A 21,925-nucleotide genomic window follows, 5' to 3' on the forward strand; every position below is an offset into this window, starting at 1 on the left:
AGGCTGCAGCACACAACAGTCGTGACTGGAAGAAGCAGTCATGATGGTCTGGGCTAGATGAAAAACAGAGATATGACTGTGTGGGCCAGATGGGAAACATAGGACAAGTTAATGATAAGACGATCTGGGCCGGATGGAAAACATAGGACAAGTCAGAGACATGATGGTCTGGGCTAGATAGAAGACATAAGACAAGTCACAAACATAACTTTCCAGGCCTGATGGAAAACATTGAACAAGTCAGAGATATGAAGGTTTGGGCTAGATGGAAAACATAGGACAAGTCAGAGGCATGATGATGTGGGCAAGATTGAGAACATGGAACAAGTGAGAGACAGGACTGTCCGGGCCAGATGGAGAACATAGCACAAGTTAGAGACATGGCGGTCTGGGCTGGATGGAGAACATAGGACAAGTGAGAGACATGACTGCCTGGGCCACATGGTGAACATAGCACAAGTGAGAGACCTGACTGGGCTGGATGGTGAACATAGGAGAAGTGAGAGACATGACGGTCTGGGCTGGATGGAGAACATAAGGCAAGTTAGCATTTCCAATCAGATAGGATGTCACCTGTGAGCCTGCTTACTTGTACATCAGTATGGATCCACCAGTAAATTCATGAAATTTAGGATTAATTGTTTTGAGAGTAGGGTTTATTTTGTATTGCTGTGACACAACCTATATACAGCCAGAGGAGCAGTGCAGCCCTGTATACAGTCAGCCCATGTGGAGCGCCACCACCGGAGACTCACGGGATTTCTAGTCCTGTAATACCAAGTTCTGTTCAGCAGGTGGCGCTGTAGTTTTAGGCTGGTTTCAGCAGCCAGGTCTTCCTGCTGAGGTTCATGTGCTCAATGCCAGGAGGAGGGTAAAGCTTACAAGTCCCGTCGTGGCTCTGACAGATCTTCGCGGGGTCGTCCACATCTTGGATCTTCTCTAGCGCTCTGAGCTGGCTCTCGGGGTCTGGCTTTACGTCAGGCGGAGATGTCAGGGCATGGATGTGGTCTATGGTGGGCACACTGTGCCCCAGGTAGGGGTTGAGCAGGCCTCCTGCGGGCACCCTGCTGTGCAGGCCCCTGTGGAGCGCTTGGCTTTGGTGGATCAGGCGGTTGGCACACAGCTGCCACTCAGTTGTGCCGGGTAGGACTTGAGTGGGCGAGTAGAGCGACCGGCTGGGGTGGAGAGGTAACTCTGTGCCATGCTGGGTGGGTGCGGCGGGTATATACAGGTGCCCGCTACTTCCAAAGTTACAGCAGGTGCCCGGGAAGCATGAAGCTGGCATGACGCTGTGCCCTGGAGAAGACGGAAATATCACTACTACTAAATTCATCTTTTCTAGGAATCTGCATTATGCCGTTCCTCTGTTGTCCCTCCTGGAAATTAGTGGACAAATCAAAAGCTTAGGCTTCATCAAAGGGATGTATGACCCCCATGGCAAGGACACATTGGACAGTGTCAGACCCCAACTACGTGCTGCCAATACAAATTTCCAGGAGGAACAACTGAGGGTCAGATCATAACGTTTTAAGGAACATTGCACTGGACCGGTTTAGACTTACTGCTCACAGCCATCGTCTTCTTGTGCGAGCCGCCGAGGTGGTCAACTGGAGTCTGGAGGAGTCTGCGGCAGGCGATCTGGTCAGCCAAGAGCTTGTGTGCGAGGAGGGTGTTATGTATGACCTGAAGAGAAGGGAAAGCTTACACCAATACCACACCCCCCAATCACAGGCCCCCCAATCACAGGCCCCCCAATCACAGGCCCCCCAATCACAGGCCCCCCAATCACACGGCCCCAATCACAGGCCCCCCCAATCACACACCCCCAATCACAGGCCCACCAATCACAGGCCCCCCAATCACCCCCCCCAAATCACCCCCCCCAATCACAGGCCCCCCAATCACAGGCCCACCAATCACAGGCCCCCCAATCACAGGCCCCCCAATAACAGGCCCACCAATCACCCCCCCAATAACAGGCCCACCAATCACACACCCCCAATCACACCACCCCCAATCACAGGCCCCCCAATCACAGGCCCCCCAATCACACACCCCCCAATCACACCACCCCTAATCACAGGCCCCCCAATCACAGGCCCACCAATCACACGCCTACCAATCACACGCCCACCAATCACACGCCCACCAATCACAGGCCCCCCAATCACCCCCCCCAATCACAGGCCCACCAATCACCCCCCAATCACAGGCCCACCAATCACCCCCCCCCAATCACAGGCCCCCCCCAATCACAGGCCCACCAATCACAGGCCCACCAATCACCCCCCCCAATCACCCCCCCAATCACAGGCCCCCCCAATCACAGGCCCACCAATCACAGGCCCACCAATCACCCACCAATCACCCCCCCAATCACAGGCCCCCCCAATCACAGGCCCCCCAATCACCCCCCAATCACAGGCCCACCAATCACCCCCCAATCACCCCCCAATCACAGGCCCACCAATCACCCCCCAATCACAGGCCCCCCAATCACAGGCCCCCCAATCACAGGCCCCCCAATCACACACACCCCAAATCACACACACCCCAAATCACAGACCCCCAATCACAGACCCCCCAAATCACACACGCTCACCAATCACAGACCCCCCAATCACAGACCCCCCAATCACAGACCCCTTAATCACAGACCCCCCCAATCACAGGCCCACCAATCACAGGCCCCCCAAATCACACACGCTCACCAATCACAGACCCCCCAATCACAGACCCCCCCAATCACAGGCCCACCAATCACAGGCCCACCAATCACAGGCCCCCCAAATCACACACGCTCACCAATCACAGACCCCCCAATCACAGACCCCCCCCAATCACACCCCCCCCAATCACAGGCCACCAATCACACCCCCCCCCCCCAATCACAGGCCCACCATGTGCATTACCTCCCGCTGAACACCAGATGGCAGCGCAGCTCCGCCCAGCACCGGAGGACATCGCGGCTCCCACAGGGGGTAGTTCACAAAGATCAGCTTACTGAAGTTAAACTTGTAGGTGAATCTCTTCCCCTTCGTCTTGTGCAGAATCCTCTTATTATAATAATATCTGAGGCCAAAACGGACAGGTCAGAAAATACAGCACAGAAGCAGGGCTCCCCCATATTCACCCGAGAGGCAGGGCTCCCCCATATTCACCCGAGAGGCAGGGCTCCCCCATATTCACCCAAGAGGCAGGGCTCCCCCATATTCATCCAAGAGGCAGGGCTCCCCCATATTCACCCGAGAGGCAGGGCTCCCCCATATTCATCCAAGAGGCAGGGCTCCCCCATATTCACCCGAGAGGCGTGGCTCCCCCATATTCACCAGAGAGGCAGGGCTCCCCCATATTCACCCAAGAGGCAGGGCTCCCCCATATTTACCAGAGAGGCAGGGCTCCCCCATATTCACCCAAGAGGCAGGGCTCCCCATATTCACCCAAGAGGCAGGGCTCCCCCATATTCACCAGAGAGGCAGGGCTCCCCCATATTCACCAGAGAGGCAGGGCTCCCCCATATTCACCAGAGAGGCAGGGCTCCCCCATATTCACTCGAGAGGCAGGGCTCCCCCATATTCACCCGAGAGGCAGGGCTCCCCCATATTCAACCGAGAGGCAGGGCTCCCCCATATTCACCCGAGAGGCAGGGCTCCCCCATTTTCACCCGAGAGGCAGGGCTCCCCCATTTTCACCCGAGAGGCAGGGCTCCCCCATTTTCACCCGAGAGGCAGGGGCTCTCCCATATTCACCCAAGAGGCAGGGCTCCCCCATATTCACCCAAGAGGCAGGACCTCCCCCATATTCACCCAAGAGGCAGGGCTCCCCCATATTCACCAGAGCTCCCCCATATTCAACCAAGAGGCAGGGCTCCCCCATATTCACCAGAGCTCCCCCATATTCACCCGAGAGGCAGGCCTCCCCCATATTCACCCGAGAGGCAGGGGCTCCCCCATATTTACCCGAGAGGCAGGGGCTCCCCCATATTCACCCGAGAGGCAGGGGCTCCCCCATATTCACCCGAGAGGCAGGGGCTCCCCCATATTCACCCGAGAGGCAGGGGCTCCCCCATATTCACCCGAGAGGCAGGGCTCCCCCATATTCACCCGAGAGGCAGGGCTCCCCCATATTCACCCGAGAGGCAGGGCTCCCCCATATTCACCCGAGAGGCAGGGCTCCCCCATATTCACCCGAGAGGCAGGGCTCCCCCATATTCACCCGAGAGGCAGGGCTCCCCCATATTCACCCTTGAGGCAGGGCTCCCCCATATTCACCCGAGAGGCAGGGGCTCCCCCATATTCACCCAAGAGGCAGGGGCTCCCCCATATTCACCCGAGAGGCAGGGGCTCCCCCATATTCACCCAAGAGGCAGGGCTCCCCCATATTCACCCAAGAGGCAGGGCTGCCCCATATTCACCAGAGCTCCCCCATATTCACCCAAGAGGCAGGGCTCCCCCATATTCACCAGAGCTCCCCCATATTCACCCGAGAGGCAGGGCTCACTATTTCTTTGGGTTTTTTTGTGTGTTTTTGGTCTTTGACCCTTTAATACCATTATTAAAAGTTATATTTTAATGGGGTTTTTCTTCTAGTAAAATTGGTTATATTTTGTCCCCACTAGATCGGCTGCGGACTGGTTTTGTATATCCCCCATAACATTCACCAGAGAAGCAGAGCTCCCCCACAACATTCACCAGAGAAGCAGAGCTCCCCCATAACATTCACCAGAGAAGCAGAGCTCCCCCATATCATTCACCAGAGAAGCAGAGCTCCCCCATATCATTCACCAGAGAAGCAGAGCTCCCCCATATCATTCACCAGAGAAGCAGAGCTCCCCCATATCATTCACCAGAGAAGCAGAGCTCCCCCATATCATTCACCAGAGAAGCAGAGCTCCCCCATATCATTCACCAGAGAAGCAGAGCTCCCCCATAACATTCACCAGAGAAGCAGAGCTCCCCCATAACATTCACCAGAGAAGCAGAGCTCCCCCATAACATTCACCAGAGAAGCAGAGCTCCCCCATATCATTCACCAGAGAAGCAGAGCTCCCCCATATCATTCACCAGAGAAGCAGAGCTCCCCCATAACATTCACCAGAGAAGCAGAGCTCCCCCATAACATTCACCAGAGAAGCAGAGCTCCCCCATAACATTCACCAGAGAAGCAGAGCTCCCCCATATCATTCACCAGAGAAGCAGAGCTCCCCCATATCATTCACCAGAGAAGCAGAGCTCCCCCATATCATTCACCAGAGCTCCCCCATATCATTCACCAGAGCTCCCCCATATCATTCACCAGAGCTCCCCCATATCATTCACCAGAGCTCCCCCATATCATTCAGAGTTCTCTCATAGCATTAGGCCTAATTCTTGCGCGCCCTCTTCTGTTTTTGGAGCCATCCCCACAGACCAGAGACCCCCTCTCTTCCCAGAGCACTCCTCCCCCCACTCCCCTCTCCTCCCAAAGCACTCCCCCCACAGCACTCCCCCCCACTACCCTCTCCTCCCAGAGCACTCCCCCCCACTACCCTCTCTTCCCAGAGCACTCCCCCCCACTACCCTCTCTTCCCACAGCACTCCCCCCCCCACTACCGTATCCTCCCAGAGCACTTCCCTCCACTACCCACTCCTCCCAGAGCACTTCCCTCCACTACCCTCTCCTCCCAGAGCACTCCCCCCCCCCACTACCCTCTCCTCCCACAGCACTCCCCCCCACTACCCTCTCCTCCCACAGCACTCCTCCCCACTACCCTCTCCTCCCACAGCACTCCTCCCCACTACCCTCTCCTCCCACAGCACTCCTCCCCACTACCCTCTCCTCCCAGAGCACTTCCCTCCACTACCCTCTCCTCCCAGAGCACTCCCCCCCCACTACCCTCTTCCCACAGCACTCCCCCCCCTACCCTCTCCTCCCAGAGCACTCCTCCCCACTACCCTCTCTTCCCACAGCACTCCCCCCCACTACCCTCTCCTCCCAGAGCACTCCCCCCCCCCACTACCCTCTCCTCCCAGAGCACTCCCCCCCCCCCCACTACCCTCTCCTCCCAGAGCACTCCCCCCCACTACCCTCTCCTCCCAGAGCACTCCCCTCCACTACCCTCTCCTCCCAGAGCACTCCCCCCAATACCCTCTCCTCCCAGAGAACTCCCCCCCCGCTACCCTCTCTTCCCAAAGCACTCCCCCCCACTACCCTCTCTTCCCACAGCACTCCCCTCCACTACCCTCTCCTCCCAGAGAACTCCCCCCCCGCTACCCTCTCCTCCCAGAGCACCCCCCACTCCCCTCTCTTCCCAGAGCACTCCCCCACTACACTCTTACCAGAGCGCACCCCTCTCAGCTCTCTTACTGCAGCACCCTCCTCTGCGCTCTTACCAGAGCACCCCCCCTTACTGGAGTGTGCCACCCCTTAATACCGGAGCATGCCCCCCTCTTACTAGAGCGTGCCCCCCCACTCCACTATCAGAGACCCTCTTTCTCTCGCAAGAGCACGCCCACCAGCACCTCCCATTCTGTTGCCGGTGTGCCCCCCTCTTACCGGAGCGCCCGGCTCAGCTTGTCGTAGTTCATCTGCGGCTTACACTTCCTCCGCCCCCACAGCCGCGCCACCTCATCGGGGTCCTTGATGACAAACTCTCCGTACTCCCCCTGCTGCCAGGCGATGACGTGACGGAACTCCTCCTTCTGCAGCAGCTCCAGGATGAAGTGCCAGAGCTGGATCTGCCGCGAGCCCGGGCTGGACTCCGCCTTGTACGCCCAGTCCGGGAAGGCCAACCCTGGAGGAGACCGAAGGGGAACCACAAATTACACTTAATGCTCTCCCAGCAGGCGTGGAACCGAGAGATGGCGACAACTCTCCTACCCCCATATTACTGTCAAAGCATCATGGGAAAAAAAATACGCAAATTATTTCTTTCTTGGAAAAAATAAATTTTCACTGGTGCCACCTAGTGGAGCCAACAACCAGAACAATGCTTTGAGCAAAGAGAGGTACTTGCTTCTTTTCAGTGCAGAGCAAGGTTTGCAACATCTCATTCACCCAGCCAAACCTTGCTCTGCCCAGTACTGATGTGGAGGTCAGGAGATAGGGAGGGGTGTACTTACATGAGGACTACGGTGCCCTTACCTGGTATCCAATAAGAATTTGAGACACATCCGCAGTGCATCCTATCCATCTGCAGAGGAAAAACATTAACAAGGTGTCCATTTTCTGAAAACATTCATTCAATTTCAATATTTGGGGATTTTTGTTGTTTTTCTTAAATGCATAGTTTGGGCTAAAAATCCATCTTGAAGTCTGTCTTGTGAAAGAGTAAACGGAGGCTCTGTCAGTGAGCAAGAACGTGGAACTCTGATCTGTACATTGGTTTTAGGACCACAAAGTTGAGCTCAGCTTTTATGTGGTGTGTACGGCTCAAATTCTGCACAGAGGGGCTTCAGTGTTTAATCCCTATATTCCCCAAACATGTATTACAATCTGTGGATTTAAAGAAAATTGGTCACCCACCCCCCAAACTGCACATTTAGCTGCTTAAGCATTTATATACAGGACTCCGCCTCCATAAAATCAAACGAGTTACATACGTTAGTGGCGTAGTTGCAGAAAACTTTACTTTTAATCCACATGGCAAATGACAGCGTTTCAGTGCACCCTGCGGCCAACAAAGAGAGCCCCCCCAGCATGGGGCCAACGAAGAGAGCCCCCCCCCCCCCCCGGGGTGCGGCCAACGAGAGCCCCCCAGCATGGGGCCAACAAAGAGAGCCCCCCCAGCATGGGGCCAACGAAGAGAGCCCCCCCCCCGGGGTGCGGCCAACGAGAGAGCCCCCCAGCATGGGGCCAACAAAGAGAGCCCCCCCCAGCATGGGGCCAACGAAGGGAGCATCCAGGTATGAAGAGAGCACCCCCAGCATGGGGCCAACGAAGGGAGCATCCAGGTATGAAGAGAGCCCCCCCCAGCATGGGGCCAATGAAGGGAGCATCCAGGTATGAAGAGAGCCCTCCCAGCATGGGGCCAATGAAGGGAGCATCCAGGTATAAAGAGAGCCCCCCAAAGTGCGTCCAGTGAAGAGTGCCCCCCCAGTATGGGGCCAACGAAAAGAGCATCCAGGTATGAAGAGAGCCCCCCCCGGGGTGCGGCCAACGAAGAGAGCATCCAGGTATGAAGAGAGCTCCCCCGGGGTGCGTCCAACAAAGAGAGCCCCCCCAGGATGGGGCCAACGAAGAGAGCATCCAGGTATGAAAAGAGCCCCCCAGCATGGGGCCAATGAAGGGAGCATACAGGTATAAAGAGAGCCCCCCGGAGTGCGTCCAATGAAGAGAGTGCCCCCCCAGTATGGGGCCAACAAAGAGCATCCAGGTATGAAGAGGGCCCCCCCGGGGTGCGGCCAATGAAGAAAGCATCCAGGTATGAAGAGAGCTCCCCTGGGGTGCGTCCAACGAAGAGAGCCCCCCCCCAGGATGGGGCCAACGAAGAGAGCATCCAGGTATGAAGAGAGCCCCCCCAGCATGGGGCCAACGAAGGTAGCATCCAGGTATGAAGAGAGCCCCCCCAGCATGGGGCCAACGAAGGTAGCATCCAGGTATGAAGAGAGCACCCCAAGCTTGGGGCCAACGAAGGGAGCATCCAGGTATGAAGAGAGCCCCCCTGGGGTGTGGCCAACAAAGAGAGCCCCCCCCAGGGTGCGGCCAACGAAGAGAACCCCCCCGGAGTGCGGCCAATGAAGAGAGCATCCAGGTATAAAGAGAGACCCCCCCGGAGTGCGTCCAATGAAGAGAGTGCCCCCCCCAGTATGCGGCCAACAAAGAGAGCATCCAGGTATGAAGAGAGAGCCTCCCGGGGTGCGGCCAACGAAGAGAGAGCCCCCCGGGGTGCGGCCAATGAAGAGAACCCCCCCAGCATGGGGCCAACGAAGAGAGCACCCAGGTATGAATAGAACCCCCAGGGTGCAGCCACAAGAGAGCACCCGGGTATGAAGAGAGCTCCCCGGGGTGTGGCCAATGAAGAGAGCCCCCCGGGGTGTGGCCAACGAAGAGAGCCCCCCGGGGTGTGGCCAACGAAGAGAGCCCCCCCGGGGTGCGGCCAACGAAGAGAGCCCCCCCGGGGTGCGGCCAACGAAGAGAGCCCCCCCGGGGTGCGGCCAACGAAGAGAGCCCCCCCGGGGTGCGGCCAACGAAGAGAGCTCCCCGGGGTGCGGCCAACGAAGAGAGCCCCCCCGGGGTGCAGCCAACGAAGAGAGCTCCCCGGGGTGCGGCCAACGAAGAGAGCTCCCCGGGGTGCGGCCAACGAAGAGAGCCACCCCCCCAGGATGGGTCCAACGAAGAGAGCATCCAGGTATGAAGAGAGCCCCCCAGAATGCGGCCAATGAAGAGAACCCCCCGGGTATGAAGAGAGGCCCCCGTGGAGCGGCCAAAAAGAAGAGCCCCCCCAGGTATGAAGAGGAGGCCCCCAGGTATGAAAAGGAGGCCCCCAGGTATGAAGAGGAGGCCCCCGGGGTGCGGCCAATGAAGAGAGGCCCCCGGGTATGAAGAGAGCCCCCGAGGTGCAGCCAACGAAGAAAGCCCCCCTGGGTATGAAGAGGGGAAGGGGGGCGGCCAATGAGGAGAGTCCCCTGGGTACAGCCAAAGGCTCAGAGCACCATAGCAGGCCACACCAGCGAGCACTCACTAAACTCAGATTCCTGTTGCTTCACTTGTGCACTGACATGAGAGGAGCTCCGCAGTGCGAGCAGTCACAGCTTCAGTGCAACAACACTCTGATATCCAGCTCCTCTCTGAAGAAACTCCATCACTGCTACACTTCAGGGTGGAAGACTGGCAAGAGCCAGAGATCAGAGCAAGCAGTGAGCGCCCCCATTGGCCTCCTACGGTGTCAGTGGACAAGGAATTAGATTGTAGGGAGCGCTCCCCTGTGGGAAAGCAGGACAAACTCAAGCCAAGTCCTAGAGAAGCAAATCAGAGGGTGGAACAGAGCACCGAGCCACTGGTCACACCGAGGGTGCACCTGACCGCTCATTACATATTATATTACATGGATTAGAAGTGGAAAACGAAAACTACAGTACATAAAAATATAATAGAACACACTAGAAAAAGCAAAACGAAAGAACATACAGGATATAACAGTCATATGTTCCCACAGAAGAAAATTCAGGGTTAATACATTAAAGGAAAAGATGAACTATAAAAATAAATAAATAAAAAGTTAATTACAATGAAGAAAAAAAGAATATATATACATACATACACACATATAATATAGAAATACAATATATATATATATATATATATATATATATATACACACACACACATATATATACACATATATATATATTATATATATATATATATATTTACACACTGAGGGAGAACAGAACATTTTCCCATGGAGCGTGGTGGGACATTAAGAAAAATAAATAAAATAAAAGGAGACTAAAAGGAAAGGTGAATAAAAACAAATGTAACAGATAAGTATAAAAAAAATAGATTAAAAATTAAGAAAAAAAAAGTTGTTAAATTGTAATAAAGTAAAATGGGAAAACTATTTTTAAATTTACAAAAAATTATAAATTAAAGTTTAATAAGGCAACAATAGAAAATAAACTTACTTAAAGCCACGATTGAGGACTATGACTCCATCCACAATGAACATAGGCGAGCAGCAGATTCACTTCCATAAAATGTGCCAGATATATAAGAGGAGCGGGGAAAGCAGGGAGGGGGCTTCCACTCTTATCTTCTTATCTGATCCAAAATAAGATGCAAGTTACACCAGGCTTACACATGGACTTATCCTGCTGGAGTAGTTGGCTTTAAGGAGATTTTGGATTCACCAATTTTTTTTTGTTCTTTCCAACCAAAGAAAATACATTATTAGTTTAATCTCATTTGCTTTAGGGATACTGTAACTGGCGTATCATTAGGATAGCGGGTATTGTGTGGATTGTCATGTGGTACAACATGCTTAATCTGTCGTAGGCAGGATTTAACAAATGCCAGATAAGCAAACATTCTGGATTAGTGGATAAGATGAATCACAAGAGGAGTGATAAATATTTATTTTACTATCCTGGTGTAAATGCCGCTCTTTTCCTGAATCCGGCGATGTTTTTCTCGTTTCTCTACGCCTCTCTGTTCCTAAGATATGGCCCCTTCTTCACATGCTATAAATTTAATCTTGTTTACCAAGTGGGAGTTGTCTTCAATCCATATATGGGCATTGTTATTGATAACCATGCCCAGTTGGCCAAGACGACTAGATTTATATACAGTAAGAAAAGGGGCAATATCTTGGGAACGGAGAAGCGCAGAAACAAGAGAAAAATATCGCTGGATTCAGGAGAACAGTGGTATTCACACCAGGTAAAGAAAAAAATAAAATAAAAAAATTTTAACGTCAAGCATCTCTTTTTTTAATGGTGAAGAAAAAAAATTAGAATTTGGAGTTCAAGAAACAGCAAGATCTTTGTTCAGAATTCTTCTCCAACAGCCAATGTGCAAATGTCTAGACCGTCTGTTCTATTGGAAGACCCAGAAAGACAGACCCTTGATGCTGACAACATGTAATTTATACATTTAACCTGTATGTACTGTAGGCAAATTTAATACAAGCTCCTGAGTGGTGGCACCAATCACAACTGATTACCACGAGATCCTTCGACAAACAAAAGGTATTTTTGAAAATATAAGTAGTACAGGATACTGACTGAATGTATACGGGGCCAACCAGGGGACTGACTGAATATATACAGTGCCATACAAAAGTACTGACTGTGAATGTATACAGTTCTATACAGGGTACTGACTGTGAATGTATACAGTCCTATACAGGGTACTGACTGAATGTATACAGTCCTATACAGGGCACTGACTGTGAATGTACAGTAGATACAGGAAGTATTCAAACCCCTTTAAATTTTTCACTGTTTGTTTCATTGCAGCCATTTGATAAATTCAAAGAAGTTCATTATTTTCTCATTAATGTACACTCTGCCCCCATCCCCCATCTTGACAGAAAAACAAATAAATGTAGAAATTTTTGCAATTATTTTTTGAAAAAAAACTGAAATATCACATGGTTATAAGTATTCAGCCCCTTTGCTCAGTATTGAGTAGACGCTTCCTTTTGAGCCTAGTGCAGCCATGAGTCTTCTTGGGATCCTGGATTTGGGGATCCTCGGCCATTCTTCCTTGCAGATCCTCTCCAGTTCCATTAGGTTGGATGGTGAACGTTGGTGGTCACCATTATCAGGTCTCTCCAGAGATGCTCTATTGGTTTTAGGTCAGGGCTCAGACTGGGCCAGTTAAGAATGGTCAGAGTTGTTCTGAAGCCACACCTTTGTTATTTTAGCTGTGTGCTTAGCGTCATTGTCTTGTTGGAACGTGAACCTCCGGCCAAGTCTGAGGTCCAGAGCACTCTGGAAGAGGTTTTCTTCCAGGATATCTCTGTTCTTGACCGCATTCATCTTCCCCTCAATTGCAACCAGTCGTCCTGTCCCTGTTCCCATAGCATGATGCTGCCACCACCATGCTTCACTGTGGGGATTGCATTGGGCAGGTGATGAGCAGTGCCTGGTTTTCTCCATACATACCGCTTAGATTTAGTACCAGAAAGTTCTATCTTCGTCTCATCAGACCAGAGAATCTTATCTCTCATAGTCTGGGAGTCCTTCATGTATTTTTTTTTGCAAACTCTATGTGGCTTTCATATGTCTTGCACTGAGGAGAGGCTTCCGTCGGGTCACTCTGCCATAAAGACCCGACTGGTGGAGGGCTGCAGTGATGGTTGACTTTGTGGAACGTTCTCCCATCTCCATACTGCATCTCTGGAGCTCAGCCACAGTGATCTTGGGGTTCTTCTTTACCTCTTTCACCAAGGCTCTTCTCCCACGATTGCTCAGTTTGGCTGGATGGCCAGGTCTAGGAAGAGTTCTGGTGGACCCAAACTTCTTCCATTTAAGGATTATGGAGGCCACTGTGCTCTTAGGAACCTTGAGTGCTGCAAAAATTCTTTAGTAACCTTGGCCAGATCTGTGCCTTGCCACAATTCTGTCTCTGAGCTCCTTGGGCAGTTCCTTTGACCTCAATTCTCATTTGGTGTGACATGCAGTGTGAGCTGTGAGGTCTTATATAGACAGGTGTGCGCCTTTCCAAATCAAGTCCTATCAGTTTAATTACACAACGGCTGGACTCCAATGAAGGAGCAAAACCATCTCAAGGAGGATCACAAGGAAATGGACAGCATGTGACTTACATATGAGTGTCTGAGCAAAGGGTCTGAATACTTATGACCATGTGATATATCAGTTTTTCTTCTTTAAAAAAATTGCTAATATTTCTACTTTTGTTTTTTTTTCTGACAAGATGGGGGATGGGGTGCAGAGTGTACATTAAGGAGAAAAAAAATGAACTTTTTTTTTAATTTACCAAATGGCTGCAATGAAACAAAGAGTGAAAAATATAATGGGGTGTGAATACTTTCTGTGCCCACTGTATACCGTGCTATACAGGGTACTGACTGTGAATGTATACAGGGCCTTAAAGCGTACTGATTAAGTCTACTGTATGGAGCCATGGAGACAACTTGGTTACCTAACAATTGTAAATGAGAATGTTCTAGAACATTCCGCGTTCTACCGGGCACATGGCGTCATGGTTATATTGGCAGGGCCATATTCCAGGGTTGGATTTTCATCTTAGTCTCAAGACTTTAATCCCAGCCGTGATTTTCTCAATGAGCTATTACACTAAGCAAACTGAAAAGATGGATTACTCGTCAGTCGGCAGCATTAGGGCTGGGAAGGGAAAGGGTCTAACGCCGGAGGGTGACAAGCACAGACAGGCCTCTGTCACAGATAAGCCCCTGCTCCGACTCCACTTCATCCCTGCAAATCCCCGGCCGAGCTCATTACATTCCCTCATGGGGGACGCCCGGGATTACCACCGGTGACCGGCCCTTCCCCGCCCAATACAACGCCAGCCGAGGGCAATGCTCTTGTTTGTTTAATGCTGTTTAATACTATTAGGCCAAGAGGCTTATGGGACACTGGGAGAACCAACAGACCGGGCAAAGAGGATGCTGGGAGGGGACAAGTGTTCACACCGGAATTGTCCGTGAAAAGTACTATATATGTGTAGACAAAGCTAAGAGAAAAGGTTACAACTATAATACTGCCCTCTATATACAAGAATATAACTACTATAATACTGCTCCTACATACAAGAATATAACTACTATAATACTACTCCTATGTACAAGAATATAACTACTATAATACTGCCCCCTATGTACAAGACTATAACTACTATAATACTGCCCCTATGTACTAGAATATAACTACTATAATACTGCCCCCTATGTACAAGAATATAACTACTATAATACTGCTCCTATGTACAAGAATATAACTACTATAATACTGCTCCTATGTACAAGAATATAACTACTATAATACTGCTCCTATGTACAAGAATATAACTACTATAATACTGCTCCCTATGTACAAGAATATAACTACTATAATACTGCTCCTATGTACAAGAATATAACTACTATAATACTGCTCCTATGTACAAGAATATAACTACTATAATACTGCTCCTATGTACAATATAACTACTATAATACTGCTCCTATGTACAAGAATATAACTACTATAATACTGCCCCTATGTACAAGAATATAACTACTATAATACTGCCCACTATGTACAAGAATATAACTACTATAATACTGCTCCTATGTACAAGAATATAACTACTATAATACTGCCCCTATGAACAAGAATATAACTACTATAATACTGCTCCTATGTACAAGAATATAACTACTATAATACTGTCCCTATGTACAAGAATATAACTACTATAATACTGCTCCTATGTACAATATAACTACTATAATACTGCTCCTATGTACAAGAATATAACTACTATAATACTGCTCCTATGTACAAGAATATAACTACTATAATACTACTCCCTATGTACAAGAATATAACTACTATAATACTGCTCCTACATACAAGAATATAACTACTATAATACTACCCCCTATGTACAAGACTATAACTACTATAATACTGCCCCTATGTACAAGAATATAACTACTATAATACTGCCCCCTATGTACAAGAATATAACTACTATAATACTGCTCCTATGTACAAGAATATACTACTATAATACTGCACCCTATGTACAAGACTATAACTACTATAATACTGCCCCCTATGTACAAGAATAAAACTACTATAATACTGCTCCTATGTACAAGAATATTACTACTATAATACTGCTCCCTATGTACAAGAATATAACTACTATAATACTGCTCCCTATGTACAAGAATATAACTACTATAATACTGCTCCTATGTACAAGAATATAACTACTATAATACTGCTCCTATGTACAAGAATATAACTACTATAATACTGCTCCCTATGTACAAGAATATAACTACTATAATACTGCTCCTATGTACAAGAATATAACTACTATAATACTGCTCCTATGTACAAGAATATTACTACTATAATACTGCTCCCTATGTACAAGAATATAACTACTATAATACTGCTCCTATGTACAAGAATATAACTACTATAATACTGCTCCTATGTACAATATAACTACTATAATACTGCTCCTATGTACAAGAATATAACTACTATAATACTGCTCCCTATGTACAAGAATATAACTACTATAATACTGCTCCTATGTACAAGAATATTACTACTATAATACTGCTCCCTATGTACAAGAATATAACTACTATAATACTGCTCCTATGTACAAAAATATAACTACTATAATACTGCTCCTATGTACAATATAACTACTATAATACTGCTCCTATGTACAAGAATATAACTACTATAATACTGCCCCTATGTACAAGAATATAACTACTATAATACTGCCCCCTATGTACAAGAATATAACTACTATAATACTGCCCCTATGTACAGGAATGTAACTTCTGTAACAGCGTTTGGGAATATTACTTTTGTTGGGTAATGGTTAGTGTCTGCGTCTTTGTGTCTTCAGGGCCTGATAAGAGTTGTTGTCCTGAGACATAAATCAGTGATCTTGTATTTTTGCCGGGTGACATCAGTGTATAATGCTGCAATGTAGATATAAATAACCTAATATCGGAGCCAAGTCTTCTCTTCCACACCTCCTGTATGTAATGCTGGGAATTACCGGGACACCCATGCTCGTGTGCTCTTGGCATAACTCCATCTGACGACTGCCAGCAATGATCACACAGCTCCTGCGTTGTCTCCAGCAGCCTGCGCTCCCCACCACTGACTCCCCTACATTTCCTCGCTTTGTGTCTCTAGGGGAAATAGGATTTCAAAAATCCTTTGTACTCCGCTCAAACAAGAAATCCGTAATGAGGTCAGAAAACATCAGGAAGGTCGTCTGAAGGAGGCTGGGATGGGAGCAACGCATGGCAGGACTATAGATACACTAACATTCTCCTGGGATGCGGATTCCCAATAGAAAGAAGAATCATAAGGGCTGAGAGAGGCAACTTCAGAATCTGTCTGGCTGCAGCCGCCACTAGGGGGAGCTCAAAGGGGCACATTTATACAGCTGCTATAGAGTAAATAGGGAGGGACGGAGGGCAGGAGAGAACATGAGGGCGCGCAGCAGCAGAAAGCAAGGGGGCGCGCAGGATCAGAGAGCAAGAGGGCGCGCAGGATCAGAGAGCAAGAGGGCGCGCAGGAGCAGAGCGCAAGGGGGCGCGCAGGAGCAGAGCGCAAGGGGGCGCGCAGGAGCAGAGCGCAAGGGGGCGCGCAGGAGCAGAGCGCAAGGGGGCGCGCAGGAGCAGAGCGCAAGGGGGCGCGCAGGAGCAGAGCGCAAGGGAGCGCGCAGGAGCAGAGCGCAAGGGAGCGCGCAGGAGCAGAGCACAAGGGAGCGCGCAGGAGCAGAGCACAAGGGAGCGCGCAGGAGCAGAGCACAAGGGAGCGCACAGGAGCAGAGCACAAGGGAGCGCACAGGAGCAGAGGGAAAAGGGGGCGCGCATAAGTGTGACGCCCCTGACTATCAGGTTGTCACAGGGAACTGCACTCCTTTCTCTTATGGTGCAGAACTCACCCTCCATGGTTCTGGGATCCTAACTATTGGTATTGCTTCCATCAGCACTCAAATCCTAACCACACCTCCCACCACATACTGTCAGGCACACCAGTGGGTGGTCTAGCTGGAAAAGGGCCACCCGCCTAGGGGTCAAGCAGACTGGTGGGAGGAAGTCAGTTTAGTGTCAACTCTCAAAGTGAGAGGAAGTCGAGTAGTAGCCCTCAGAGTGAGGAGCTGAGGGAGTTGAAGCTCCCTGTGTGACCTTGGTTGGGTCGCAGACGGTGGTCTGGGACCAAAGGAGCCGGAGACCCAGTCACAGGGTATTGGCAAAGGGTGCACGGACTTAGTTTTGCAGATCGTTCGGCAACGGAAAGTCCAGTAACCGGACCGGTACAGAGCACGGCAGGGTACAGGACCCTAGATCGGGGAGTAGCTTCACGCAACCTGATAATTTACCTGTGGAGGATAGTCTCTTTATGAACTTTCTCCAAGAGCTCAGAGATCAAAGGCACCAACACAACGAGGGGGATAGGGCTTTCCAGCTTATGCAGCCCACTGAAATCCCAAGTGTCAGCCATCGAGAGCACAGCTCCACTATATCACTATAGGGAGCGGGACCCTGACAGCTTCAGGCCGAAGGGTCACTTAGGAACATCTATATAATTGTGCATGGAGGCAGGCTCCGGACCACTAAGCAATACCAGTGGTGATGGATTCCCGGACAAGCTCCCCCGGGTGGCAGCGCACCCAGAGACTTGGTTTACTTCTGTGTCAGAGTCTGCTTAATGATTGTACCAACGTCTACACAACCTGAGTGAGTACACTGCATCCAGCCTGCCCGCATAGCCTGCACAACGCTATCCGCAACTATATCTCCAGAGTCCCGGGATCTCCCCTACCTGTGGAGGGATTAACATCTGGCTAACCCACTCTATCTCCCCCGGGTACTCCCATCGGCAGCGGCGTTACTCCCCTTACCGTGAACCACGGGTGGCATCACGAACTATCCCTTGTAAATAACCCCACTTTACATTTGAGTGTCCGCAAGCCCCCGGGTCCGAAGACCCTTGAGCCACAGCAACCCCAGATCCGAGTAATTCGACTGCTGCAGGGGCAGCACAGGAGCAGAGATACAGGAGGCGCGCAGGAGCAGAGATCCAGGGGGCGCGCAGGAGCAGAGATCCAGGGGGCGCGCAGGAGGTGAGATAAAGAGCGCGCGCAGGATTGCACACATGTGTAGAGAAGCGCACAAGAGAAAGCATAAGTGCACAAGACACCGAGCGTAAAGAAAGCCAGTGCAAAAGAGGACTAGAGATCGTGAAAGCAAAAAAGCCCACTTGAAGACAGCGAAATCAAAAGTGCATAATGGGGGGGAAAAAGGGCACAAGAGAGACTAGACAAAACGCAAGCCAGATCTGAATATAAGATGGGACCCTTGACCCGTGTGATAAATATGTAGACGAACATAAGAAGATGGTGTGTAGGAAGGAGTGAGCAAAAGCAAGACAGCATAGGAGTACGAGAGAGCGCAAGTGTAAGAGAGTGTTCAAGTGTAAAAGAGCAGGCAAGAGAGAAAGCCAGCGCAAGAGAATGCACACACGAGAAAGTGCAACTGAGAAAATCATTGCGAGAGCAAGTGCACGAGAAGGCAAGATAGAGTGCAAGAGAGCGTTACAACAAAAAACAAAGAAAAAAGCAAGATGAGAAAGAACATAAAGAGGGAGTGTGAACACAAGATGGTGTGAGTGCGAGTGAGAGTAAGCACACAAGAGGGTTGCAAGATAGTGTGAGAGCATGAGTAAGCAAGCGCAAGACATAACAAGGATGCACGCAAGAGACTGAGCCCAAGAGCAAGCACATGAGAAACCAAACAAGTGATCAGGAGCACGAGCGCGCAAGAGGGAGTGAGTTTAAGAGTATGTAATCTAATACACAGATGCTTCATACCTATACAAAGAGCGCCATGTCATCCTATTAACTTACTGAAAAACCCATAGAGTCAGGTTACAATGATTTGTGAGCCCTCAAATCTTTACCTACAGAAATATCCCATATTCTGAAAGGTAGATGATTCTAAGCCCCACCCCCGCCTAACTAGGAATAGCTACATTTGCATAAACCCCACCCCAGAGGTCTAGAGTCACTGGTAACTTTGGATTGTAGTCTTTGTATGGAAGCTCAGATCCATATGGAGCCGCTGCTGCTGATCGCTTCCATTAATATGTTGTACGGTAAATTACCAGTCATGTTAAGAGTCCTCTGTCTTATAGTAAAAGATTTCAGAATATGTAACATGGTGAATGGAGGAGATATCTGCTTGTTGCTTTTCTGTAGTTTGTTATCTTTCCCTTATGATCTTATCCATCCATTCATTATTCTAGATATTTTGTAACTCTGTACAAAACACCACCTTGCTGTGGAACATGTTAATATTAGGGACCGTTTTATACCAAGGAAATAATGGCATTTTAATTTGTCAGAAAAGATGGCTAAACAAATATTTGTATTAAAAAAAGAAAAATACATTTGTTTTTTATTGAAATTTTTACAGAAAGGTTATTTCATGGAGTTGGAGACTAGATTATAGTGATCACTGCGGTCACCATCGAGCCCAATTATAATCTCACAGACTCTATAAACACTGCTCTAATATGTTACTGTCATATACGTCTACAGCAGAAGTGATTCAATGGAGGTGAGCATGAGAAGGGCGACGACACAGAATAGGACATTGATAGAATTATACACCCTCCTGTGTACCGGTCTATTATATATCTATCTCTATATCTATCAATAAAAAAAAAATGTACATTATATATATATATATATATATACACATACATACACACACACATACATACATACACATATATACACACACACACATATACACAGTATATTATATATATATATATATATATATATATATACACACACACACACATACATATATACACACGATTATAGTTGTATACATAGCACATACTATTTGTTCTATTACAGACATAGAATAATTACAATCATACATGTGATAGATATATATACATATATATCTAACGTGTAATGTATAGGTGTTATATACATATACATTATGTTATAAGTTTGAAAATGTGTAATATATTAGTGTGCAATATATGCGCATGTGTAATATAATATATAAATACATAATATCTACATGTGTTACATATAACCGTATTAGTGTGTAATATATATTTGTGTGTTATACATGTGTGTAATATATACATGTGTAATAAACAAGCATGTGAATATATAAAAAGTTATAATATATACCATAGTGTGTAATATGTGAGTTATACATGTAATATAAGTATGTGTGTAATATATAAATGTGTGTAATAAACATGTGTAATATATACCGTATTAGTGTGTAATATATACAAGTGTGTGTAATATATTATCTGTGGTACATACACACACATACATACATACATCACATACATACATACATACATACATACATACATACATACACACACACATGCATATAACAGTATATATTGATGGCCCATGATCCCTTACATGTATGTAATCCCTACGGTTGGTCCTTTCAAACAACGGTTTTGAACATTTCTATAAAAATTTGAATAAAAATGATAAATTTGTAAACATAAACAGCCATACAAGTACAATAAAATAAAAGCAGAGATGTTAGACGTTACATGTTCCTGCCTCTGAATTTAACAAAAAAAACCCTCCAAAAAACAGCAATATAAAAAAAGCAAACTTCATAGTGGTGCCATATTTGCGGTTGCAGGGAGCAGATCTGCACGGCATTGCAGCTGTTCTGTATATGGCTATCGGTAGCCTGTTTTTGTCCCCCTCTGTGGTCCAGATGTCTGTGTAGAGGCTTGCGTGCGTCTTACCTTAGGAGGTGAGCGGTCCGGTGTCTGCCAGGATCTGTCTGTCACCAGCGAGTGGCACTTTCCATCACACGCTGCATTAGTTACTTAAAATGATAACCCTGCGTTCAGTCCCCGGAGACCGGCGGGGGGTTCGGAGGCAGATACTTTAACCCTTTAAGTAAGGCAGCGGCGATACGGAGTTAATAAAGGATATAACGCGTGCATTATCAGGCGGCCCTTTGCCCTGAATCAGTATTGATCGGAAGACTTCTCATACTCTGCCGCTGTAATTCGCATTTATTTCATGGTCATACTGCCGTCTCTCTGGGGATACAGGGTGGGAAGAGCACATTACAAATTCCATAGACGCTAATTTATTTATTTCTTTTATATTGTGTGCGACCTACCGGTAATAGTCAATCTCAATACTTTAGGCAGGTTAATGATGAGTTGCCAATGCACCACGATACTAGAGATTTAAGTTTGCAGTGTCTCAACGAAGACCAAAATGACCCAAAACACAAGGCAAGTTTCACACATCCATGAAATATAGACCGTGCTCAGATTGGAAGACCCTTATACACATTCTCAAAGTAATTTGTTCATGGTAGGCTTGGGGGTTCTGAGCTGGGAACAGTCCGGGTCTCAAGATGGGTGAAAGCCACCTTTCACAAGTCCAACTTTCAATGTGGGAGTGGACTATGTTGTTCAAACTGGTCACAGGTCTCCGGAACTGAACTCAATGGTCTCATACATGCCTACAAGTATGTTGATTTCATGTCAGAAGACAACCGGTCACTATGTCGTGGTCAATACTTGGATTGTGAGTATCATTTTGAAACTTAAAGAAGTCGGTCACACCTGCCAACCATCTGTGTATGGGCAAGTGCCCACTTTCCTCCACCAAATGTATGGTGATCAAGAAAACGGCCATTTTGAATTTCAAGCCACAACGGATGTTTGATAGTGGAGTT

General features: G+C 48.4%; 1 protein-coding gene across 1 annotated transcript; it reads right to left on the reverse strand.

Annotated features, from left to right (window-relative positions):
- Positions 1 to 658: 658 nt before the first annotated feature.
- LOC142257847 (ETS translocation variant 3-like protein) lies at positions 659 to 21,093 on the reverse strand. Its single transcript, XM_075330096.1, has 7 exons — positions 20,973 to 21,093; positions 10,605 to 10,740; positions 7,123 to 7,171; positions 6,535 to 6,772; positions 2,913 to 3,072; positions 1,563 to 1,683; positions 659 to 1,296 (listed from the first exon to the last, which is right to left on the reverse strand). Exons 3-7 carry the CDS (start codon positions 7,169 to 7,171, stop codon positions 809 to 811), a joined length of 1,056 nt encoding a protein of 351 aa, XP_075186211.1. The 5' UTR covers positions 10,605 to 10,740; positions 20,973 to 21,093; the 3' UTR covers positions 659 to 808.
- Positions 21,094 to 21,925: the final 832 nt, after the last annotated feature.

This window comes from Anomaloglossus baeobatrachus, chromosome 12, assembly GCF_048569485.1.
Source record: "Anomaloglossus baeobatrachus isolate aAnoBae1 chromosome 12, aAnoBae1.hap1, whole genome shotgun sequence".
Classification (NCBI taxonomy): Eukaryota; Metazoa; Chordata; class Amphibia; order Anura; family Aromobatidae; genus Anomaloglossus; species Anomaloglossus baeobatrachus.